Source organism: Fomitiporia mediterranea (assembly GCF_000271605.1).
Source record: "Fomitiporia mediterranea MF3/22 unplaced genomic scaffold FOMMEscaffold_10, whole genome shotgun sequence".
Taxonomy (NCBI): domain Eukaryota; kingdom Fungi; phylum Basidiomycota; class Agaricomycetes; order Hymenochaetales; family Hymenochaetaceae; genus Fomitiporia; species Fomitiporia mediterranea.
Genome location: NW_006760395.1, coordinates 376,616 through 400,080, shown reverse-complemented (window position 1 = coordinate 400,080; position 23,465 = coordinate 376,616). Strand labels below are relative to the sequence as shown.

At 46.8% G+C, this 23,465-nt stretch overlaps 8 protein-coding genes and 1 non-coding gene across 9 annotated transcripts; 2 read left to right on the top strand and 7 right to left on the bottom strand.

The window, feature by feature from the left end:
- Positions 1-78: 78 nt before the first annotated feature.
- Positions 79-887, bottom strand: FOMMEDRAFT_30707 (uncharacterized protein; the record flags this gene model as incomplete). The annotated part of the gene is made up of 4 exons (XM_007269405.1): positions 79-204; positions 266-334; positions 514-615; positions 669-887. 4 exons carry the CDS (start codon positions 885-887, stop codon positions 79-81), a joined length of 516 nt encoding a protein of 171 aa, XP_007269467.1.
- A 1,337-nt stretch (positions 888-2,224) lies between these two features.
- Positions 2,225-3,384, bottom strand: FOMMEDRAFT_159586 (short-chain dehydrogenase/reductase SDR; the record flags this gene model as incomplete). Its single annotated transcript, XM_007269404.1, has 8 exons — positions 2,225-2,305; positions 2,371-2,462; positions 2,519-2,534; positions 2,594-2,602; positions 2,659-3,051; positions 3,102-3,201; positions 3,249-3,267; positions 3,327-3,384. The coding sequence occupies 8 exons, from the start codon at positions 3,382-3,384 to the stop codon at positions 2,225-2,227; spliced, it is 768 nt and encodes a 255-aa protein (XP_007269466.1).
- Positions 3,385-4,343: 959 nt separating this feature from the next.
- Positions 4,344-5,793, top strand: FOMMEDRAFT_30705 (uncharacterized protein; the record flags this gene model as incomplete). The annotated part of the gene is given in 5 exon segments (XM_007269403.1): positions 4,344-4,652; positions 4,728-4,787; positions 4,860-5,425; positions 5,483-5,661; positions 5,681-5,793. 5 exon segments carry the CDS (start codon positions 4,344-4,346, stop codon positions 5,791-5,793), a joined length of 1,227 nt encoding a protein of 408 aa, XP_007269465.1.
- Positions 5,794-6,282: 489 nt separating this feature from the next.
- On the bottom strand, positions 6,283-11,074 carry FOMMEDRAFT_127436 (carnitine/acyl carnitine carrier). Its single transcript, XM_007269402.1, has 16 exons — positions 10,825-11,074; positions 10,626-10,725; positions 10,403-10,560; positions 9,820-10,342; positions 9,707-9,748; positions 9,604-9,642; positions 9,410-9,531; positions 9,208-9,344; positions 8,947-9,124; positions 8,523-8,854; positions 7,882-8,467; positions 7,712-7,826; positions 7,593-7,652; positions 7,158-7,543; positions 6,819-7,104; positions 6,283-6,759 (listed from the first exon to the last, which is right to left on the bottom strand). The coding sequence occupies exons 4-11, from the start codon at positions 9,848-9,850 to the stop codon at positions 8,404-8,406; spliced, it is 945 nt and encodes a 314-aa protein (XP_007269464.1). The 5' UTR covers positions 9,851-10,342; positions 10,403-10,560; positions 10,626-10,725; positions 10,825-11,074; the 3' UTR covers positions 6,283-6,759; positions 6,819-7,104; positions 7,158-7,543; positions 7,593-7,652; positions 7,712-7,826; positions 7,882-8,403.
- Positions 11,075-11,779: 705 nt separating this feature from the next.
- FOMMEDRAFT_127435 (WD40 repeat-like protein) lies at positions 11,780-14,025 on the top strand. The gene is made up of 4 exons (XM_007269401.1): positions 11,780-12,398; positions 12,451-13,274; positions 13,327-13,466; positions 13,520-14,025. The coding sequence occupies exons 1-4, from the start codon at positions 11,828-11,830 to the stop codon at positions 13,926-13,928; spliced, it is 1,944 nt and encodes a 647-aa protein (XP_007269463.1). The 5' UTR covers positions 11,780-11,827; the 3' UTR covers positions 13,929-14,025.
- Positions 14,026-14,247: 222 nt separating this feature from the next.
- On the bottom strand, positions 14,248-14,331 carry FOMMEDRAFT_t64. The gene has a single exon. It is a non-coding gene; the product is annotated as a tRNA-Ile (tRNA).
- Positions 14,332-15,480: 1,149 nt separating this feature from the next.
- On the bottom strand, positions 15,481-16,866 carry FOMMEDRAFT_159579 (dehydrogenase; the record flags this gene model as incomplete). Its single annotated transcript, XM_007269400.1, has 5 exons — positions 15,481-15,594; positions 15,657-15,836; positions 15,895-16,436; positions 16,519-16,656; positions 16,722-16,866. The coding sequence occupies 5 exons, from the start codon at positions 16,864-16,866 to the stop codon at positions 15,481-15,483; spliced, it is 1,119 nt and encodes a 372-aa protein (XP_007269462.1).
- A 1,171-nt stretch (positions 16,867-18,037) lies between these two features.
- Positions 18,038-21,251, bottom strand: FOMMEDRAFT_142497 (uncharacterized protein; the record flags this gene model as incomplete). Its single annotated transcript, XM_007269745.1, has 10 exons — positions 18,038-18,053; positions 18,112-18,231; positions 18,286-18,428; positions 18,493-18,782; positions 18,841-19,004; positions 19,079-19,602; positions 19,664-20,080; positions 20,143-20,710; positions 20,766-21,145; positions 21,179-21,251. 5 exons carry the CDS (start codon positions 21,249-21,251, stop codon positions 19,079-19,081), a joined length of 1,962 nt encoding a protein of 653 aa, XP_007269807.1. The 3' UTR covers positions 18,038-18,053; positions 18,112-18,231; positions 18,286-18,428; positions 18,493-18,782; positions 18,841-19,004.
- Positions 21,252-22,521: 1,270 nt separating this feature from the next.
- FOMMEDRAFT_92639 (uncharacterized protein) lies at positions 22,522-22,731 on the bottom strand (the record flags this gene model as incomplete). The annotated part of the gene is made up of 1 exon (XM_007269697.1): positions 22,522-22,731. A coding segment is annotated over one exon (210 nt), but the record flags the coding sequence as incomplete, so codon positions are not given.
- Positions 22,732-23,465: the final 734 nt, after the last annotated feature.

Below are 23,465 nucleotides of genomic sequence, written 5' to 3'. Positions count from 1 at the left end.
CTTTGGAGGCTGTTTAAATCAACAGCACTTGTTGTTATGTCTCGCTCAAGCAGTCATCTCGATTTCTCTGAGTCGAATTCAACTAGTGCCATTTTCATCCAAGAATTTGTCGATCTGGTCATCCGGAACGAAGCTCCAGCGCTGGTTGGTCACATTAGTGTCGATGGTTTCAACGGTCAATTGACCTTGTGAATCATCGTCGGTCTAATAAATTTCATCAATTAATCAATAAGTGAACTAGGAAGGTGATGTAAATTTTACTAACCGTGCCATTGATTAGTGTTATCGCGTTATTACCGTCGATAATCCTTAATGTTGATATCAAGTATATAAGCTATGCATTCGGTATATGCGTACATAAAAAGAAGAAAAAATTCCTACATAAATTGTAGGCAAGCGTTCGGAACGGGCTGCAGAGTCCATGCTTGACTAGTCTTGCCATGAACAATTCTTCCATTCTGGGATAGCGGTTGAGAATAAGACAGACTTTCACAGCGAGAGCTTAACACTTACGGCGTTGACGGCGTAGCCGCCTGCAGGCGGGTCGTTCTCGATAGTTTGTATAACGCGCATTGTGACCTGGTCACTCGAATTGCCTACAGGTTCCACAACCCACTAGGGTTGGAAGTCAGAGCAGTGTCCATACCCGAGTTTCAAACATGAGATACCTGTTGGTTTAGTGGCGATTGCGTGTGAGGATGTGCGATCCAGCCAATAATGGGATTGTCCTCCGTACTCAACCACAAGAAATCGTCGAAAACCCGCCTGTATTGAACGTTGTAAATGAAGTATGTTCCATTAGGAGGATAAGTCTTTGGTGGGATGACTTGTGCCCTAGCTAAGAGGGCGGAGAATATCACGAGCGAAAGAGAATAGAGGGACTTCATTATGCTTGTGTCCTGCTCGAACGATGTGGGGATGAAGATACTGGTGATGCTAACGTCCTTTCGCGCTTCAAAGGGATGAACAAAAACAGAGTCAGTTCGAAACTTCCCCACAAGCTGACCTTAAGTTTTAACAGTGGATGATCACCCCCATATTACTCGTAGCGCCGTGTCAAAGCATTTCCCGAATACTTGTATTCTTCGGCTCCTGGGGATGCGACTAAGCGCATTTCGGTGTCGTATCGATGCAATCTTTAGAAAGGTCTGCAGCGCATGATCCAGGGACAAATTGGCACATTAAACAGCCCATCTGAGCAAAGGCTGAAGCTTTTCAGCGCTCGACGCGTGGAGTATCAGCCCTTCTGTGATAGAGATCTTCGAGACGTGAATGGAACCGAACATCGATGCTTTTCTACGGCAAATTTTTCTGGTTCCCAGATGATTCGGATATGCCCTAGAAGAGAGCTGTTCAGCAGAAGCGCTGGTGCCGGCATCCTCTGCCTAGAGGAAGTTGGAGCAACCCGTTGAAGATCCTAGTGAACCATTGCTGAACCTTAAAGCTTGTCATAAATTACGGGCAGACAAGGTAGTGCTGTACCTCACTGTGGAGAGAGGGAATTGAAATAGAAGGTCACAGGGATAATCAGCAAGGTTACCCTTCGCCGATGCTCTTGACTGAGCTTTATTGTATGTGATTTGTTGGTGCAGTTGAACCTGATCTTGGTTCATCTTCTGTGACGATTTCTGACAGTTTGCAAGCAGAACAGGCAGCCTGATGCTGTTCCTACTGTACTGTGCCTCATACCACATGTTTCTCATAGCTGATGTTCTTGACTGTGCTTTAAGCAGCGCATTTGGCCGGTTTTGCACACTATGACCACTGGCATGACACCTTCCAAGGACTGACCTTCGATAAAGACTAACGTGAGAGGGGTGAATTCTCAACAGTGCCAAGTAAATACTCATTTCCGAAAGTCCAGCCTGTAAGAACTTGGATTATATGAGGTCGTAAGCAGATTGTGAAAAAAAAAGGAAGTTTAGAGCTTAGATTGTTGTAGTTAGGTGCAAGGTTTGTCGTAACGCGTTTGGGAAAGAAATCTCCAGTTTGATTGGTAAGCAAACAAACTGTAGCTGCGGTGCTGGAGAGTCAAAACCAAACATGGTGCGAAGATTCAAATTCTGTTCAAGCTTGTTTACCGCTACTCAGGTCCTCTAACCGTTACAAGAACTCGATCAATGCGCATATACTAAGTATTTAAGTTGATAGAATTCTGAATAACGCTTTAAACTTCGCCAAACACATAGCATCAACAGCTAAGTTTAACTCTCACGAACACCGATTACCACGTCTCGTGGGCGGGACGAAGGTCTAGCTCCCATGTCCAAGCGGAGCGATCTTGGTTAGTAAGATAAAGGTAAGACTAAATACGGAGAAGATGAGTTCAGATCACTTTATACAACAATTCTTAGAAAACAATAGGCTTACTTTCGCAATACTTCCTGGATTAAGGCGAGCGTCCTCATTTGCCTCCCAGGACGTGTCTTCACGCCACTCGCGCGAACGATCCGTCAAAATTACTATAGTTATGTTTAGAACTTAACACGGGCAATCGTTACGAATTAGAAAAGCCCACCTCCATCAATAACGGACTATTAATCGAAGAAAAATTCATGATCAGAAAATGTCATTGATGCTCTTGTGGACTTACATGTGCAACCTGAAATTCAAGGGGCATAAATGAATGATCAAGATTACTGGTCAGAGGGGACTCACATGTATATTATCCTTCCCGAATTCCTTATTCAAGCTTTGAGACAAGGCACGAGTGCCAAATTTACCCGCCGCAAAGATACTTGTGGTGGAATTACCCCTTAATGCGGCAGTAGCTCCTTGGAAGATCAGCGTTCCACGTTTCCCCGCTTCATTAATGTCGTTCTTTTTGAATTTATTAATGACCAGGCGCGAGAACGCGAACGATGCGCGGACAGTCGTGTCGAGCATTTCTCTAACTTCTTCGTCTGTGACATGGAGAAAGGGCTTCCAAATGCCGTGCCCCACATTCCAGAGGGCGCTGCGTAACTGCGACTCCGGCCATCGAGAAGCAATGGAGTTGAAAGCGGAATTTAAAGAGGCAGGATCATATGCATCAATAGGGAACGGTGCGGCCTGGAAAATGCTTAATACTCGTGAAGAATTTTTAAACGGACTGTGATTACCTCTCCACCAGCGGCATTAATCTCATCTGACGTCTTTTTCAGATGGTCTGCGTTTCTGGCAATAAGGGCTACATTGTATCCCTCTTTGGCGAATAATTTCCTGCCGATAGTTAGTATATCCAGACTATTCATGATAAAAATACACACGCGGCTGCAGCACCGGTTCCTACACGGGAGGACAGGAGTTAATAAAGGACGTATGAGTAGTTGTATAAGAAGTGATACCTGCTCCACTTCCGACACCAGCGACAACAAAAATAGGACGGGCAGTGTTCGACACCATATTAAAGCACCTCCTGTGTTGACATGGACTAATTGGAAAGCAATTTCTGCGAGGATACTTGGTCAAGTGAGAAATAGAGGATGGTGAACGAGAGGGGTTAAGTAGCGATCTAGTGCCCAGGAGCAAAGCTGTCGTCATTTGTGATGATGATGAGTTCTGTAGCTTGTTCTCTGAGACAAATCCGCAACCTGACCGCAAGCATCGTCGACGTTCAAGGGCTACTTATATTGTTCGTTTGTGTCCACCCAATGGCGAATAGCCGATTCGGAGCTCAGGAACAAACAGGTTGAAACACGCGATCCAAAATGTGTCTCATAAAGATGAATTATCAATGCTTACAAATAAATGGCGGTGATGTAGACCGTTAACTTCAGACACTGCGTTCCCCTCTCAACATCTCTTGCTTTCTTCCTGCCATCTCCCCCCTCTCTCTCATGACTAGCTTCCAAGTAAATTTATCGGCACACGAACACTCACTCAGAATGCACTGGAGATCGGTTTGCCTGTGCTTGTTTCAGCATGATACTGGTGGCAATGAAATCAATTTCCGGTTATATGAAATATCAAGTCTATCGGTGCTGTTAATTACAAGCGTATTGAAAATCCTGAATAGTGGTCCTTCGCTGGCTGGCAAAGAAGACTTGGTCAAAAGCTAACGTTTTTCCGTAGTGTATGTACATGTATAACACTACATATACTGAATGAAACTGGCTTCTGTGTGAAGTACCAAATTAACTGCTTGTGATTATCTTCGTAAATAAGCCAACTTGAAGGAGCGCGCATATTGCTGTACAGTATTTTTGTCAATCGAAATGGTTCCGGAAAAGGCAATTCTAGATTTTGTGTTTATTGAGGCACGTGACTCAAAATTATTCCGTGGGCGCTAACGCGTCCTTGGTCACTTGCGAAGCTGCTTCTCATTGTCAGGCGGTGCCGCAGGTGACTTGACTCCTGCATTCATGAACGTCCCTTCATCGTCAACAAAGCGACTTTGGGAACAAGCAACAAGCCTCGAAGACTCGTCCGAACCGACCTCATCCTCCCCGAACCAGGTTCCAACAACAAAAGCGATACGCCTCACGAAAACTACCTCTAGCACAGCGCCGTTGTTCTGTTCTCTTCCACCAACTTGCCACCCACCACACAATACCCCAACTGCCCTTGCGGACTCGAATGAACTTGAAGTGCATTATGCGAAGTACCACGCCCATGTGTGCGAGGAGCGAGGCTGCGCAGCCGTGTTCCCTAATATAAGGCTATTAGAACTAGTAAGTTCAACCGACCTAATTGTTTACCTAGATACCCCTGACTTATGAAATCTCGCCTGACATTTTACTACATAGCATCAGACCGAATGTCACAATCCATTAGCACTCATAAAGAAAGAACGTGGCGAGAAAATAGTACGCTTCCAAACAAGCCTTCTCCCCTTATACCCCTAACTCACAGTTTATTTGCCTTGCGTCATATCGCAGTTCGCATGTCATCTTGAAACGTGTCCACGGAAATTCTTAGACCCGAAGAAGCGAAGACTACACCTCATTCAAGCTCATGGCTTTCCGAAAGAGTACTTTTTTGCTGTGACGAATAAAGGTGTTGGTGGACTGTTAAAGAAATGGGGTGAGGGTGCAAGCATGATCCGCGGTTCTTGGAAAGCAAGAGATGGTCAACTTGCTGAGAATGTAGATGACGCAATGAACACAGAAGACATCGGGTATTCGGATAACGACAATGACGATACGGACGAAGAAATATTGTCAACAGGAACTGTCAAAGACATTTCTACTATTGAGATGCAATCAAGTGAAATGCAACATACAGCACAAAGAAGCCAAATACCGGACAATGCGGATCTCCACAGACAAGTGACTGCGCCGGGCGCCGTGCAAGCTCCTGATGACGAATTGAATGGGCTAACGAATTCAATGAGCTCCCTTTCACTCGTTCCTTCCAGTATACGGTTTGGCCGTGGGGCAAAGGGAGGACAATTTTCACGACAGTCAAAGTCATTTTCCAATAGGGCAAGACCTGGACAAAAATTGTCAGTATCTTAATGAGACGAATGTTGGAGAATCTGCTCACCAATATTGTATTGTAGTGTCCGTGCTCCTTTAGTTGACACGAAGTCTATACTTGACGGATCGCCGGCCAGCCCAGAATCTGACGCAAATCCGGCCAGTCCAGACGTCAGCATTAATATTGATGGTGCACTCGAGGCTCTTAGATTTGAGGCACCTTCTAATACCACCACAATGTCCCTTAATCATAACGGCTCCGGTAATGTTTCTCCGAATAGTCGAGGAAGAGGGAGAGGTGCAAGGCAAGGCAGGAGCCGAGGCAGAGGATATGGTGCATACCGAAGTAGGGGCTGAGCTTCGGTGCAAGGGATTAAACGACTTTCCGAAGTAAAGGCTGAATTATTTGCAATGAGTTGTCCTCAGATGTAGGTTGGATGTGTGGCTCTGAGTTGATTGTATTGTGGCTGCTTTGTCATTTGCTTATTGCTGTTTCATGTTGTATCAAGATTGCGTAGCTGTGCATGACAATTGTAAACTTTCACCATAGTTGTGGGGAGTTGACGAGATGATAAAATAGATCCGTTTCAATCTAATCTATTGCATCTGTATGTATGGTGATGATAGCAATGGGCGCCTGACCCCATCTAGCGGGCTTCGAACTTTCAGCCGGTTCCGACGTGCAATCAAAGGCTTCGTCCGACTCGGTAATGAGCCAAATTTGCAAGAAATTTCCCATACCTTGACGACGAGCCATTTTCCCATCAGCAAATATGGCATCAATAAGCTTCTCCGAACGGAGCTGCGGACGAGAAGACGAGGTATTCTAGCCTTATGAATCATATGATCTGCATATGACATCTCTTCCAGACACCCCACTACCTGCTTGCTGGCAAAACTGAACTCCGTGCTAAACCTGCGATAATTCCGCTGTACCTTCGAGCTTTTGCATAAATATGCAACAAGGTAAACTACGCTACGTAGCCTATTGTAAGGTCCAATTGCAACAATGGCGCTAAAGTCTCCTCTTCTCCTCACAGTATTTCTGGGCGTAGCACTCTCGTCTGCGATCGGTGCGAATATGCAGTTGTCTAGTTGCTTAGTTCCTTGTGTTTTTGACGTACATATGAACGAAAATAGGACAAGTCGTGCAGGTCTCGACCGAGCCTGCCCAGGTGATGAATGGCATCGGCGCGAGCGGCGCTTGGTGGCCGAACGACCTGATTAGCTTTCCGGAAAACGTTCGAGAACAGGTCGCGACTCTCCTATTTGACTCGACACCATCCGCTGCAGGAGGGGCAGCGCTGTCTTCTTATCGGTATAACGTCGGTGGAGGCGGAGTCTTCGTTGGAAACCCAACGTATGTGCTCACTTTGCTTCCCTGATGCTTCGGAGACGACCAACGTGCATACTTATTAGACGTGCCCCTGAGACGTTCTACGTATCACCTGGTGTTTACAACTGGTCGGCAGATGCCGCTGGGCAGTATTTCCTTAAGCAGGCCGCTAGCCATAACGTACCTGTGCTCACAGCATTTGTCAATTCTGCACCGCCAGCGTTCACGAGCAACAGCAGGAGCTGCGGAGGGTCCCTCGTGGACGATCAGATATCTGCATATGCACAGTATTTAGCGGACGTTATTTCCCATTTCAAGGATGAAGACGTCATTTTCACCCATGTTTCGCCTATGAATGAACCTGATAACGTAATGTCGTCCTCTCCGCTCAATACTTATTAGACTAACTGGAAATTACTCAGAGCTTTGGCAATGGTGACTCATTATGTGGCCAGGAAGGGATGATAGTTACCCCACAGCAGCGCGCATCCGTCGTGACCGCGCTTCGTTCCGCACTCGACAATGCAGGCCTTACTTCAGTCGCGATCATGTCCGACGAATCGAGTGCGACAAGTAACTTTATATCCGAAGCCAACACCTGGATTCCGGAGGCAAAATCAAGCTTGGGAGTGGTCAGCCATCACCAGTATGGCTTCGCGGACGACTCAACCGTCGAGCAGATGGGCCAATTGGGTAGGAACTTGTCTGGAAAAGAGACATGGTTCACAGAAATTTGCTGTTTCGCTGCCGCAAATAGAGCAGATTCTAGTGACCCAGCTGCACAGCTCACCTACTCTCAGGGATTTGAGTAAGTCCACTTGTTGATTGTAAATGATTCGCATTGACTAGTATCATAGTCCAACTATGATTGGTGCTCTGCAGCTTGGGCAATTGATCTTCCAGAGTTTCACGAAGACGTGCGTATGCTCCATTGCCGCATTCCGGAGATCATCTAAACGCAACATTCTTCAATCAGACTTGACGCACATTTCGACTTCTGGACCGCATTATCAAGTGGGATCGGGTGCTCTCCACAGCAGAATTTGACCTGCCAGACCACGGTTAATGGAAACGGTTGGAATGATGGTCTTGTAAGAATGCGATTCTTGTTATATCTCCGTTTCTTCTGACAGTATTACCCCACAGATTTATTACGACCCCAGTTTCGCCTCGACAGGCGACATTTCACTGTACCTGACAAAACGGTATTATGTTTTCAAGCACTTCGCACGTTTCGTCTTCATGGGTGCTGCACGGTTCGATGTATCTGGCCTCCAGGATAACATATTCGGACTCGTCTTCAAATCTGACAGCGACCAGCAGACAGAATTCGGATCTGCAAAGACATCGCTCATCCTAATGAATATGGGCTCGACTACGGTGAATGTCGATTTCTCTCAGGCGGATCTTGGTTCTCCGATTGGAGGCGTCCTTACGGATTGGGAGTATGATTGGCAGGAGGGCTCGCTTGGGAACTCGGTCGCTCTTCGTGCCTTGAGCATCATCTCGATCCTGTTCGAATGAGTGCATATATCAGACGTCCACAGTCGATGATAGAAGAACCTCTATGGCTCTTGAGTGTATTGTAAAATAGTGACTGTACTGCAATCTATGGGAGGTTTCCGTGATGGGTAATTGGCAGGTGTGTATATGCTATCAAAGACCAGTTCAGGAGAGTAGATGGACGACAGTTTCGAACACGCCGAATGTTGCCATATTTACAGGTATTGCTCTGTTCTCGAATGCTTAATAGTATGCCTCAGTAGTTTGTTACTAAATTGCCTCACCGCAAAAGCGTTGGCGAAAGCCCACGGAAGAAAACTCCTAGACCTTCGGAACGATATGAATTTATAATAGTTGAAACAGTATTTCGATATGGATGACTAGAAGGACTCGTAAAGCGATCAACGCTCTGTACCCGTGTCTTAACGACATCGAAGGCGAAAGTAACGAGCCATCCATTCACACCAGCGAGGGCACCTGCGAAAAGAAGCACGGGCCAGGACAGTGAATCCATCTCGTTCTCTACTTCTGCGAGTAGAGACAAATGATCTGTGAGATGCGAATCTTCTAACTTAGGAGGACCGCGACTCGAGAAGTATCGACAGGTCGCTTCGTACTGAATTTAGGAGATTCACGGATGAGAGGAGTGTTTCATAGAGCAGTTCATAATATTGTTAGTCCCTTAGTATGGCGATATTGGCTACTCACCGTTGCAAAGTATGCGCCATAGCCTACATCGCGTAAAGCCGTTGGAACAAGACCTCTGTAAAGACCACGAACTCCTGTTCGTCGGAAAAGGTCGGCAGCGACCATGCGTGTCGACGATTGACGATCAACAATATTCTGCTGACGAATCTTGATCAGCTCGATTGGGCAAGTTATTAACCTAAGCAATAGCGTACGAGCATTGTCGTAATGAGAATGGTCGTTCATGCTTCGCCAATATGACAAGAATGTATGCGAACGCACGAGGCAGTGATTCCGCTTCCTATGCCTGCGAAACCTATTTGTGTTATCGTCGGCACGTCGTCGGCATGAGCAAGTTGGAGACGCATGAAGAAACGATAGCTTGCAAAGACAAGTCCGTTCAGTGGGGCACATGATATCTATCGAATCCCGGCTACCATCAGCTATCCTGCGCAGCAGCATGGGAGAGACTGTTCATGCAGACCATAGGGGAGGCGATGCCCTTGTAAAGGCCCTTGAAATGCTCCTCCCGAACAATGGTAGAAAATGCATGGAATGTCGAACGATACTTGGATGAAATTCCTGGGCTCTGGAGCCGTACTTTGACTATACAAGCATTTTGCCGAGATTTAGGACCGAAATAAGCAGTGGTTTATTCACAAGACGTCGGCTACCGACCGGTATCAAATGGATATGCGATGGTTAAACCAGCGACACCTGGATACCAAAAGCTTCCCATTAGCGCCAAACTTACCAAAGTTGAGAGCAGAGAAATAAACACCAGCTACAGTTCCCGCGATGAAATCTACTGTCGGGTCTAGTTCTGCGTGAGTGTGGGTGTGGAGTCCATTCAGGTTCAATTCATGTCGAATAAACTTCGATGGATGCACTAACCTTTCTTTGACTTTACAGTACTATCGTCCATGTCTAAATCATTAGGCGGGATGCATGTACTGTAGTTGATGGTGTCAGCATACGCAGAGGCGTTTTATGAATCAAGACGTCGAAAGCCCGAATATGCAAGTCGGGGTGGCGATGCACACCTCGTACCCGATTAGGTCGTCAGGAGATCGCCCGCCAGTTATTATTCTACTTGAACCACGACCTAGAGAGCCAAGATTTTTCAAAGAATCCCCGCTAGCTCCTCATTACCATCGCAAACCTCTCCTCGTGACTATTAGTATCCATCAGCCGGAAAATGCGGGCTTCTGGCTCATATTCTCTCGTGAGAGGAAAAGGCTCTCTCTGTGAATCGAATGACTCCTGCCGCCCTGCAGTGTGAAAACGGACCTCATCCCATTCGTCTGCTTAACACTTCTGCGCCGGTATTGGAGTCGCCTCTGAGCTTCTGGTGCTTCTTGCTGGTTTCATGGTAGCAGATTTGTCTCACTGGATGAGTCTTTTTTCGAAAGAGTCTCTACTTCCGCATTTTCATCAATCCCGCGCCCTCCTTGTTCTTATTCTAGCATATGCTCACCGACGTCAGAAGCACAATTGCATCCGTCTATAAAGAGTGCTCCGCAGCATGATGATGTCTTCACATACCCACTGTTTTCCCCATTTCTGTTAGAGTCAACGTTGCAACCATGTTCGCCTTACTCTCGCTCACTGCTCTAGCAGCAGTTTCAGCGGTTGCTGCTCAGAATGTCACTGTATGTCAGACGTTACCAAGTAGAATCAATGCTTCTAATCGCACTTGCCTCTAGCAAATTATGGTGGGCGGCACTGGAAACAATCTGTTCATTTTCACTCCCCCGAATGTTACTGCCGCCGAAGGCGACATTGTTATGTTCACCTGGTCTGGCAAGTAGGTTGCGTTAGTTGCACTTGCTAGTTACGAGAGACTTATGTGTGATAGTCCTGGAAATCACTCTGTAACGCAGAGCTCGTTCAACGCACCCTGTGATCCTCTCGGCAATGGCTTTGACTCGGGTAACATTTTCATCCCTATGGGCGCATCTTCAGGATTCCCAACATGGAACCTGACAATCACCAACGCCTCTCAGCCTCTTTGGTTCTTCTGCAAGCAGCTTGCCCCGCAACCACACTGCGATGTCGGGATGGTGGGCGCGATCAATGCCCCAACCTCCGGACAAATGACGTTTGACGCCTTCCAGGCGGCTGCGATGGCACATCAAGGAAACTCGGGTGTATGTAGTTTCCCTAGCCGTCGATGTCTCCACTTCATTCTCAAGTGCTTTATTACTAGCAATCCGTTGGCTTCTTAGCTGGCCAGGGAGCATCTGCTTCGGCCCTTCCCGGACCTTTATCTGGCAGTATTAGCGGCTTCGGATTGCCCGATCCGACTGCAACCGCTCCATCCGTTGTTTCTTCCGCCGCAGGATCTACTGGAGCCAACCCTGCAGCGACTTCTAGTTCTGCCGACGAGCTGAAAGCAGGAGGGTTTATGACACTACTAGCGGCGATGGTTGGATTCATCTTAGCGTAAAGAAGAGTAGAGTGCTGCTTAAGAGAGTTACTGTTCTTTTTGGCTGTATTTCAGCTGTTTTCCCTTCCTTCAAAATTACGTGAATACGAGTTTCATTTATTTTCTTAAGGTATTCAAAGTGTTCGACGACATGAGGCCGAAAAGTATGATGGAAGATCGTTGTTAACCATATTCATCAGATCTTCAAAGGGATTTGATAGCTCGTTCAGGATAAGATTGACTCTCAGGACTGTGTTGGTTGCTGTGTATGTGAATATTTGTTCGCATCACGTGTGTCCTTGAGCGAGTGCCGCTGTCGGTGGCTCCGAGTCTCTTGTCCACCACCGCCCGACGATGCCTGACGTCCAGCAGCGCTCTTGTTCTCTCCACGACGAGCTCACCTCGTCTCTCTCGGCCATGTCGGTCAATGAACCCAATGCTATCGTCGACCTTGGCGACTCATCCACAATCTACATGCCAATTGTCTCTCCACCGACCCCCGCGCCCTCTCCTCGCCCCATTTCGTCTGTTCTCTCAACAGCTTCGGCGGATGTTGCACACGCCTCGCGCCTTGAATTCTCATCTCTCAAATCATCGGGCCCTACTGCACGCCAACAATATCTCGCCGCGTTACTTGCGGACTGTTCTCCCGCGGAGCTTCTATTCGTCTCTAATACGATAGCACCCCTCCTTAAGCGCGATTTCCTTCGCGACTTGCCAATTGAGCTTAGCCTACACATCCTGGATTACATCGACGATGCACGTACACTTGCACGGGCGAGCCGCGTTTCTCGATTTTGGAACTCACTTATGAGGGATGAGGCAACGTGGAGGCGAATGTGCGTACAGGCGCAGTTTGAAGGCAGGCTGTATCCGAAAAGCGAAGCTAAGGCCTCGAGCAGTGATTCTTCTCCTTCTACCAGCAGCAGCTCCTCTTCTGTACCGTTGTTGGATGGCAGAGCACAGGCAGTCTTGCGAGAGTTGCCTCCTGAGATGCCACACTCCTTTTCACACAGGGACCATTTCATATACTGTTACAAGACGAGTATGTTTATTCCGGTTTCTGGAGAGTCTTCTCTTTCTCATCAATTTCACAGTGACAAATTGGCGTAATAGGGGTCGTTTGCTGAACAAGCACCGGCCTCCGTCAGCTACTCCGGACGGCGGCGTTGTGACGTCCATCGCGCTTGACCATGAATGGATTGTCGTTGGACTTGCTAGCTGTCGCATCCAAGTTTTCTCGGCTCGCTCTGGTGTGCTAAGTCGAACGCTTGTCGGACACGAATTAGGTGTCTGGGCTGTTAATCTTGTCAGTGCCGGTGGGCATTGGGTTGATCCTCCCTTATCGGCGGTTCAGCCCAGATCAAAGCAGGTGCCTGGAGATCCACCTGCGGTTGCGGTAGCTGAGAGCACTGATGTCGGTTCACATGTCTGGCTAAGTGAAGCAAGGAGTAAATTTGGTGGAAGTGCATCCTCAAGTTCAATGGATCTTGGCGAAATGGAGTTCCTTATACCTGACTCTCTTCGAACGGCGATTGGTCTTGACAAGCCACGGTCAGCGAGACGTACAGCTGGCTCTGAGCCTCCAAAACCAAGTGACATATGCTGCGCTTCCGAAGGTTGGGGAAATGCGAATGCTTTGGTTGTGAGTGGAGGGTGTGATAAACAACTTCGTGTGTGGGACGTCAAATCCGGCTACTGCATTTACGTGCTGGAGGGGCATACTTCGACGATCCGTTGTCTACGCGTACTTCACAACCGGCCCATTGCGATCAGTGGTTCACGCGATACGACACTCCGCGTATGGGATGTACAACGTGGCAAGCTTCTTCGGACACTCACGGGCCACGACGAGAGCGTGCGTTGTCTTGACGTTTGCGGAAATCAGGCCGTTAGCGGAAGTTATGATGCGACCTGCCGGGTACGTCACCTTTTATTATCCCAGCGTTAGATAATTCTAAACGGTCTAATAGCTCTGGAATATCGACACTGGGGAATGTTTACATGTTCTCAGAGGTCATCTCCACCAAATTTACTCCGTTGCATATGACTGCAAGTACATTGCATCCGGCGGTTTGGACACGACTGTTCGCGTTTGGAATCCTGTTGATGGGTATGTTCACTTGTCACATATAATCATCCTCGTCTCTAATTATCTCCTCACAGGCAATGTCTCGCTTTACTGCAAGGCCACACTGCCCTCGTCTGCCAGCTCCAGCTGACAGGCTCAACACTAGCAACAGGTGGTTCCGACGGGCGGGTGATTGCATTCACACTTCCCTCCTCACCGAATGAATCCTGGCAAAGCACAAACTCTGCACGGCGAATCGCGGCTCATGATTCGAGTGTGACTGCTTTGCAATTGGATGCACACTGGCTCGTAACAGGTGGAAATGACGGACGAGTGCGATTGTACGATGCACAGAGTGGCACGTACGTGCGTGACCTTACGTCACCTGCCGAAGCAGTGTGGAAGGTTGCGCACAAGTATGATAAATGCGTTGTGATGTGCAAAAGAGCGGGGAAGACGGTGATGGAGATATGGAGTTTTAGACCTAGCGAGGATGACGATTGAGCGGAACACGCGTTGTTCGTCTTTGATTCAGAGGGCATTTTTTTGTTACTTTTATAACATTTTGCTAATTACATACATATAGACTCGACCTGTGTCTGGGGCTTTGTACTTTACTCTTTTTAACTCGGATATTCATCTTTATCATCGACGGAAAGAACAAGTAATCGTTCTAAGGGATTGGATCCACTGTTCCAGCTACAGTTGGAAGAGAGTCAAGATTGCACTTTCTTGTCTCTGTTCCGAGTATGTAAAATGATAAGACCCACAGAGGACGTTTTGACCTTCCAGAGGCTGGCAAAATGTCTCTCAACAATCTTAGTGCCCGATACAGGGATCGAACCTGCGACTTTGGCGTTAACTCAAGATATTAGCACCACACTCTAACCAGCTGAGTTAATCGGGCACGTGCACAGGAAGTGCAGTATTTATAGTCAATTGCAAATGTGTTCCTCACAAATAGTATGCTTTCCTGCCTGCCTGTAACAACAAACCTCCCCTCTTTGCCTAGTGGATTGCCAGCCAGACACAGTTGGCCACTGTCTTTCAACATGTACATAGTATACTACTCTACACTATTAGTACTTTTACTATTATAATTTAAAATTCTCAGATTACTTTTTTACTTTTAAAAAGGTAATAAATTATAACTCTTTCTTTTTAGAACTGTATAAACCACCTTAGGGTTTTTAAGGCCTGATGCCTTTTCTTCTCCCCCTCTCCTGTGTTTTATAATTTAGCTGAATAATTAGTAAACTATGTACTTTTGTCTCTTTCTTTTAATATATATTATTATAATTAGACTATACTAATTAATAATTCTTATTTCCTTTAAGTAATATATATAAACTACCTTTTTTTTCTTTCTCTTTACTGTTACAACTTAGTCAGAAATAACAAACCATTTACTTTATTCTATATTTTTTTCTTTAGTAATATTATTACAACTAGGATTTTTATACAAATATGTAAGCCTACTATACAGCTTACTACAGTTCTGAGGGTTCTGAGAGTTCTGTTCTGGAACTCTCTTGTACAGTCTCAGGCCATACATACAGTTCTAATCCTGAGCCACACATATAGTTTCCTTTTTCACTCATATTATACATTCCTTTAGCCTGAGCCACTTTCCTTTCTTCTCTAGTATATAAAGCTTATGTCTACACCTTTGTTGTGCCAGTTCTTGTTTACTGACTATAACAAAGATACCTTTGTTCTGTCAGTCTTAGTGTGACTTTCAGTCTTTAAGCTTAGTGTTTAGCACTCTACTAGTACTGTTCTAAAATACTATATTAACAATAAAGTTATTTAAATAAAATTATAATTACTTGTTGTAGCCTTTTCAGCTTTTAAACCTTGATTCTTATTAAACTCTCAACCTTTAAATTTGATAACATTTTCTGGCAAAAAATATTTTGAATTTAAAGTTTGGCAAAATTTAAATATGTACATTGCAATTATAATAAAACATACAAATAGAACTACTATAAATACTATTCAATACTAATAAGTTAGTGCTTCTGTTTTTCAAGCCTTACATATTGCAGGCTCGTAATTAGTAATTGAATATTCGAAACAGCCACATGACCCATTCAAATATCTGACTCTTCTGCTGTTCCTTCTGGACTGGCGTATCAGCAATACGATAGATAATCTTTTCTCCGCTGACCTACATTCAAAGAAGGAAATGAATTAATTATTTCCCTTCTGAGATGAATACAGGCCAAATACCTTTCCCTCTCGCATGTAATCGAGTCCGTCATTCGCACTTTCGAGCCCTTTTGGCATGACTTTGATAGGTCCCGGTTTGAGTTTACCGTTCGAAAGCACCGTGGTGAGTATTTCTGTTGCTTGTGGCCCGAATTCGTATTGCGCAATATCAAGAGGCATCTGAATTGGTATCTCAGTGTCCTAAGGAAGCTGCTAAGTGCTTCCGTATAAACCGGAATGGTTGGAACATAGATCGCACTTTACCGAGGAGGTGATATCCGAGAATAAGATTTGTCTCGACGTTCAGTCTAGAGCTTTTATATGGCAGTAATGTTGTTAGGACGCCTCCTTGGTCGCCCATAGCTTGAATAACCTGTGAAGGCGTTTCGCCCTCGGAGATACAGTCTACTGCATGTGCAAGTTTGCCGCTAGTCGCTCCTCGGATTTGTTCGGGTACCTCGGGGTCGGCGTACGAGAACACTAGATCAGCTCCAAGTGACTGGAGAAGAGGAAAGTTCCGGGGTGAAGAAGTTGCTATGACACGTAGCCCACTGAGGTGCGCCAGTTGCACAACATATTGGCCAACAGAGGACGAACCACCCCAGACAAGGATATCAATTGGTTCCTCAGCAGGATGAATTGGTGAAGGAAGTGATTGAGCATAGTAAAGGGCGAGACAAGCGGTATATCCTGCGATGCCAAGTTGAGCAGCTTGCTCAAACGACCAGGAATCCGGTAGGGGAAGGAGCAGGGCAGCAGGCGTAACAACGTATTCGGCAAATGCACCATTTGGGTACGCCGCTGGAAATTCAGCAAAACGTATATATACAGTGAGTTAAATGCGTCCAGGGACATACGCAATAATGAAACGAGCTCAGCTTACCGCCATGGACTATACCGGCGACGCGGTCTCCGACTTTGTGAGAGTCCAAAGGTATCTCCGAGCCAAGTTCTTCGATTATCCCTGCAAAATCACATCCCACTACATTCCCCGTTGTAGGGACAAATGTTACTGATTTCCCTGTTGAAAGTTGAGATTGTCAAATTGGACGCAGTGCCCAAAGGAGAACGAGTGGAGTTACTTACAGTCAGTAGGATTGCTTGCAGCAGCCACCACTTTGACCAGTGCTTCTGTGGGTCCCAATTTCGCTCCCGGCGTGTCGATCTCGCGGATCTCGACCTTCCCGCCTGCACCGCAGGTCACGGCCGCTGTCATCTTCATGGGCGCCATAGGAAGAAGTACTTTGTGAGACAGGACAGGTTCTTGCGAATATTGCCCGGTGTGCCGGGGACAGTGAGCAAGCTCGTGAGAAGGCTAAGCACACTTGATAAGGTTGATGGTGCTTATAAGTCCTTGGTATTCCTATTCTCATGACATGGATTCGTTCAGGCAACTCGGAACAGTTACAATTGAATGCGCTTATCAAGGGTCACAGCTGTTGCAGACGGCGGAGGTAAGTTTATGCATTATTGGAGCTAAGTGGCGTGCAAGGGGGTATTCCATTGAAACCTGGTTGCTCAGAGGACCGAGAGGCACAAGCCCGAAGACTACAGTATTGATATGAATAATAGGCCTGATGACAAATTAGATCTGAGTATGACCATTTAATACTATCCCGACTCGGCGTTTTGTCTGCCGAACAAAGGTTTGACGCTGAAGAGATTATACCCAAGAGATGATGGGAAGAGTAAACCTAAAATAAAGCAGTAACCGAGAGTCTATAATTCGCGAACACTTAGATAGAGACTAATCGTGCCATTGGAGCTGTGTGTCCACAGCGATTTTCCTTTTGATCCTTACGGACGACGGGTCTCAACGAGTCTGGTAATTAATAGACCGCACCCAATCATTTCCCGCCTGTCAACGACTCAACGACACAGTGATCAACTCACGTCGAATTACGTCGGGCGATCTGGATTGCCGGCAGTCATACTCACTCCGAACCCGCTTCTAGTGTGTACCTTTGAGCGCCGACTTTGAATTGTGCTTTTGAATGTCAATTTATCTGTTTCTCTCATGAATGGAGAAATGCGCGCATGCGAGGCGCGTATCTACACGGCTGCTGACTTTTTGTGTTTGAGGTCGCCTGCTTCACACACTCTAGCAGGTGACACGTGTCCATGTCCTTTTGAAAGCTGCTCTTTGAGTGTTCCTTTCGGGGCGATGTGAGCCTCGTTTCTTGGTGAGAAGCGGATTTTGCAGCGGTTCTTGTGCCTCGGGGTCAACCGCCAGTGCATTGAGGGTTGCGAACCGACGACAAATGAAAAATGGAACGTCGTCCCCGTCTGACCACTCTGGATGGGTCAAACAAGACGTCCGATCACAGATTAACCGTGGCTGTGATCGGTCGTAGTCAGGGGTTGAGTGCGACCTAGGCCCTTGCCGATGATGAAACAAATTTCCGATTCATGTCGAGTCTGCAAATAGACGTATGAGGAAAATATAGAAATAAAATAAAAAATCTCAACACTCAACACAAAATAGCAAGAGCTGAGATGTGCGCTGAGCAACTCCAGCAAGACGTTGCTCAACGTAAATAGACGTAGAGAAGGGAGGAGCCGATGCTGTGCAACCTCCCTTTGGCACTTGTATTTTCTGCAAAGTGAAAAAATATCAGAGAGAAGAATAAACTAAAGAGTGCCACCGGACCGACAACTACGCGATCATATGCACTTCCCCGGTTGATATTACCCGATAAAATCACCCCGCCTCTCTCTCCACAATATATAGAGAGCAGAAGAACAAGAGACAAAGTTGAGACAACAAACAAATTGTGTAGATTCACCCGTAACCTGAAGGTTGAAGTTGGATCAGTAATCGTTTCGAAAAAGACATGACGAGAGAAACGAGACTGACTTGAAGCGGCAATCCGACGTTGCAAACACGCGTCTGCACCAACAACCAGCAAGATAGACGAGAAAAATACAGTGGGGAATTGGAAGAAGACGCAATCGTGGAAGAGGGATGAGTGGCGGATATGTAGTCAAGTATCAAGGTGAAGAGAACGCAGAAGAAGACGCTGTGGTCGAAGCGAGAGAACTCTAAAAATAGCTGATCACTGGGGAGAGTGAGAAAACAGAAGAAATGTGCCAACGAATCATATGCCAGCACAAAAGTCCTTTTACGAAGGCTTGCCAATGCCCAGGCTTTCGACGTTCGTCAGCTATGAAGATGAAAGAATAAGACAAAAGACAGCAGACAAACCTTTTCAGCCGCCCAACAGTCAAAAGCACTTTATCTGCACCAAGAAACTATCCAATAGATAAAAGCGAACACCAAAACAGCAGAATGAGTTCACAGACTGATGACAGTGAGCATGGGGGTTACGGGAGAGGGAAGGAGTTACAGAAAAAACAAAGTCGAGAGGCCTGTTTGCCATTTTGACATAAAGGTTGTTAGTTACGGGTATGATTAGGATAAGAAGGAAGAAAAAGAAACGAACCTAGGCCACGTCAGCAAGGAATTCTTGAAGGTTGTCCAAATACAAATTGGCACCAGGGAACTCCTCCTTGACGAGATCCCAGATCCATTCGAAAAGAGTGGCGAAGGTGATGTCGGAGCCATCCATTCCCTTGTTCGTCCCGCCAGTGAGCAATGCAACAAACTCGCCGTGGGCAGAGACGATGAGAGATCCAGAATCACCTCCTTTGGAGAAGGTGCCGGAGTCGTGCTCGTGAGAAAGGATGGGCACCTCGAGCGACTCCACATTGCCGGTGATGAAGTACTTGCGGACGAAAGACATAAACCTGGTGAGCGTGCCGACGGTGGTGTTGGTAGTGAAGCCGCGCTTGAGAACGCGACGAATGCGATCGCCTTGGAGGTTCAAGGTGTTGGGGTTGTTGACCTGATCGGCGGTGAGCATGCCTCTGAGAGTAAGAAGACCGTCGTCGGGGTACTTGAACTCGGATGGGACGTCGATACGTTCGTACATCAAGGCTTTGAGCTTCGAAGGGGACAACTCCGGACCTGGAAGAGAGACGTACATTTCAGATCAGCAGCATTCAATGAAAATAGACCAGCACTGCACCAAGGCTCAGAACGTTGCCGATCATGTGCTTAAACTTCTCCTTGTACAGCTCGATGACGCATAGGTCGCGGGTATAGCGGTGAGGAGCAACACCGGCACCAATGGGGGGAGCCCAGCGGACGAACCCAACGACTCGGTCCTTGGACTTGCTCCACCTCTTCTTGATGTCGACAAAGAACTTCTTGAGATTGTCGATCTTGGTGTGCGCCTTGGCAAGCTCGACCTCGTTCTCGTCCAGCTTGATCTGCGACTCTTGGACGTTGATTCCATCCTGCACCCTAGTTTTGAGTGTGTTGATTTTCTCCTCGAGATATTCGACCGAGTCAATGTGCGTGCCAATAAGGGCCTGGATGGAGGCCAGGTAGTTTGTGAACGCAGGCGCGCCCATCACAAGGACCTCCTTCTTGGGTGCAGATTCTGACGAGGGGCTAGAGTCAGAAAAGCTCTTGGATTCTCAAGGGTGTCAAGTAAGAACATACTGTGGTACCTATATGACTCGTTGTCCCCGTTGAGCAAGAAGACGTTGTGACGGACAGTGATGGCATAGAGCTTGTTGCCGACACAGAAGTAGGGACCAAGAGTGCCCTGCATAGTAGTCTTACGACCAGCAATGGGAAGACTAAGGGGAACAGAGACGTTGTCGATGACGTCCTTAAGAGGGCCACCGTCTTCAACGGGGCGGAAAAGGGCTGGACCATGACTGGGCAAGGTCTTGTAGACTGACTCACGATAGGCGATGTCGACGTTCTGGACCTGGAGCAAGTCGAGGAAGGCACGGATGTCCTTGGATGACTCGTGCGCAACGGCACCAGTGAGAGTCTCAGGCAAGACACCAATCCAGATGGTAGGGTTGGTGTAGTGACGTTCTCCGTCCTCGACGGGCTGGATGGGTGGGAAATCATCGTAGGTGACGTCTTCCTCTTCCCTGGCATCGTCGTCGTCGTCCTCCTCCTCAATCTCCTGGTCTGCCTTCTTGTTGAGCCACGTGAAACGAACGAAATCGACAGATGAGACTCTAATGTTCCTTTGGTTGAGTAACTTCACAACCTTAGAACGAACGTTAGTCAAGAAAAAATTGTTGCGTAACGAGAAGGCCACGCACCTGGTCGCGAACCGTGTCCCACATTTCATTCTGACCGAACTCGTGACTATCTGGAACGGCAACAACCCTCATGAGGCGCTTGTACGCCTCAGGGCCAGAGGGTTCCTCGAATTTGTCGTCAGAGGTCCTATAAATGAGCTTGGGCCCGCGTCCCCTTGGACCCACACCGGCATAGTAGAGATTCGCCTCAGTCTTGGGAACTTCGTAGGGGGTGGTGGTGGCACTACAGACGCTGTCGTCGCTGTCTTCATCAGAGTCACCGCTCTCGTCAGAGGATAAGACGGCGCGCTCGCGTGCTTTTTCGGAGCACTGATGATCGAACTCTGGAGTCTTGACGTATTCCTCGAGGTTGAACTCGATGGGAACATCAACGTTGACCACTGAGTAAAGAATACAAGTAGATTATTACAGACAAAAAGCAAACAAAACGTTAAAAAAAGGCTCGCTGTTGGGGTTGAGGGAATCGTTTTCGATTGGGGCAGACATAGTACGTAGAGAGTAGTTTTCGAGTGAGCAAAGTTTTGATGCGCGAGTTGAGAGAAGTAAAGTGGTTTGGGCGAAAGGGAGAAAACATCAGGAAAAAGTCTTACACCCGTTTGCACACATATATAATATAATATAATGAGACTTTTCGATTTTGAGTGAAGTGATGTAATGTAAGAAAGCATGTGATATTTTAGACTTAGTGAGGAAAATAGCAAACACAAGACAGAGTGAATGAGACGCGTTGTGTCTGTAGTGCATACAGACTACCTCCTGCTACTCATTACTAACCTATCAACCTGTCTATTGCTGTTTTATTGTGCTAATTTAATTATAAAATGACTTAAATCCAACCTTGGTTGGCTGATTATGTAGTAAAATGTATAATAAGGCAGTATACAGATTATACATATTCTTAATTTGTCTAATACTAGTTGACATTCACAATATTTATAATTGCTTGAATCCAACCTTGGTTGGCTGAGGTTGTAGAATAAGTATTCTATATTTTCAGAATAATTGTACTGCATTACATGTTATACTTATGCTTGTATGAGATTATATCCAATTGTATATCAATGTATTTGATTTTCATACATTACAATAAATTAGAAGTAATTTAAAGAGCTTATACTCTAATGCTACCGAAATACATAATAATATATTCAGAAGATATTGAGTACAAGTAGGCGGAAGTCATGATTGGGCCGAAACTCGCAAGTGCGTTGCAAGTGTCGATTGCAAGCCTCATACCTTGACTAGAACCAGACGGACCAGAAAGAGAGGGCATGAAAGGACTCAGCAGCAACGAGATCGTCTGCGGTTGACCCTGCCCCTGCGAGCACTCTGCATCACTCGTCTTGAAATCAGCAGAGTCCACCATCTCCACTTCGCGCACGCTACTGCACGTCGTGTGCGGACATCCGTACGAGCCGCCATACAGCAAGCTATCTACAGAAAGCGAACCAAATACGCTGTAGTTGTCAGAATCGGCAGTAAATGCTGATGAAGAGATACTCACAGTATTTGCAGTACAGTATGACGAGCCGTTATGTGTGCGTGCGCCAGAACTTCGGACACGGCTCGACGATTTCGTACGTTCATGTCTCTTTTTCTTACCCTCCTTCTTGTTGCTTGCCTTCCCAACCACAGGCGCCACTACTGCCATCGGGTCTTTCTTCACCTTCTTACCCTTATCAGATTGCGTGAGCTGATAGACGTACCATGGGTACATCTCCTCGTGCTCTATCTTCCTCTGGTTTGTGAGATCATCTCAGTGTTTACGTTCCTCTGCGGACAGTGAATGCCATTGTTGTGAGGTTGTTTTGGATAGGTTGGCTTGACACTGACGCTGCACAACATAATCACCTTCTGCAGCTGCTGCAGCCTCTGCCTTGTTCTTTTTCAAACGGCATTCATGATGAAACCGGATGAATGCGTTCTCAGGCCGTTTGATGTAGTCTTCTTCACTGTGCTTTGGTTGCTACTCGGTCCCTGCAAGTTGAATCGCGCATGTGAGTGAGTTGTGGGGTTATACAGGTTGCAGAGACTGAGGTTGTGTTCGAGAGACAGGTTGGGAGATTGACTCACTAGGTGGGACGGAAATGTTAGTGTGTGCGGATAATTGAAGCGAAGAGGTACGATGGTGTGCAGCGAGTGTGAGTGGTTCACCGGGGTTGAGATCCGGGGCGTCGAACGAGTTGATTTGAGCAGCAGGCGAAGCCGTGTCTGTACGTGCACATTGCAGGCTCTGACTACATCTTGATCTTGCAATCGGAGGTGCAGTGAACTGAGTCATTGTGGATGTCTGCCTGGGCGGTTCTGGTAGGTATTGATATGAATAATGGGCCCTGATGACAAATTAGATCTGAGTATAACACTTCAATTCTATCCCGACTCGTTAATATCTGCCGAACGAAGGTTTGACGCGGAAGAGATGGATAAGTACCCAGAGATGATGGGAAGAGTAAACTTAAATAAAGCAGTAACCGAGAGTCTATAATTCGCGAACACTTAGGTAGAGACTAATAGTGCCACTGGAGCTGTGTGTCCACAGCGATTTTCCTTTTGATCCTTACGGACGACAGGTCTCGACGCGCCTGGTAAGTAATGGACCGCAGTGATCAACTCACGTCGAATTATGTCGGGCGATCTGGATTGCCGGCAGTCATACTCACTCCGAACCCGCTTCTAGTGTGTACCTTTGAGCGCCGACTT

Bases quoted from the DNA above. Each gene is read 5' to 3' on its own strand.
- FOMMEDRAFT_127435 (XM_007269401.1), top strand. From the start codon at position 11,828: ATGCCAATTGTCTCTCCACCGACCCCCGCGCCCTCTCCTCGCCCCATT. The intron at 12,399-12,450 runs GTATGTTTATTC...TCAATTTCACAG, and splicing joins CATATACTGTTACAAGACGA to TGACAAATTGGCGTAATAGG. The intron at 13,467-13,519 runs GTATGTTCACTT...ATCTCCTCACAG, and splicing joins GTTTGGAATCCTGTTGATGG to GCAATGTCTCGCTTTACTGC.
- FOMMEDRAFT_127436 (XM_007269402.1), bottom strand. From the start codon at position 9,850: ATGGACGATAGTACTGTAAAGTCAAAGAAAG. The intron at 9,345-9,409 runs GTCTGCATGAAC...GGGATTCGATAG, and splicing joins AGGGCATCGCCTCCCCTATG to ATATCATGTGCCCCACTGAA. The intron at 8,468-8,522 runs GTGAGGCAATTT...ATTCGAGAACAG, and splicing joins CTTTCGCCAACGCTTTTGCG to AGCAATACCTGTAAATATGG.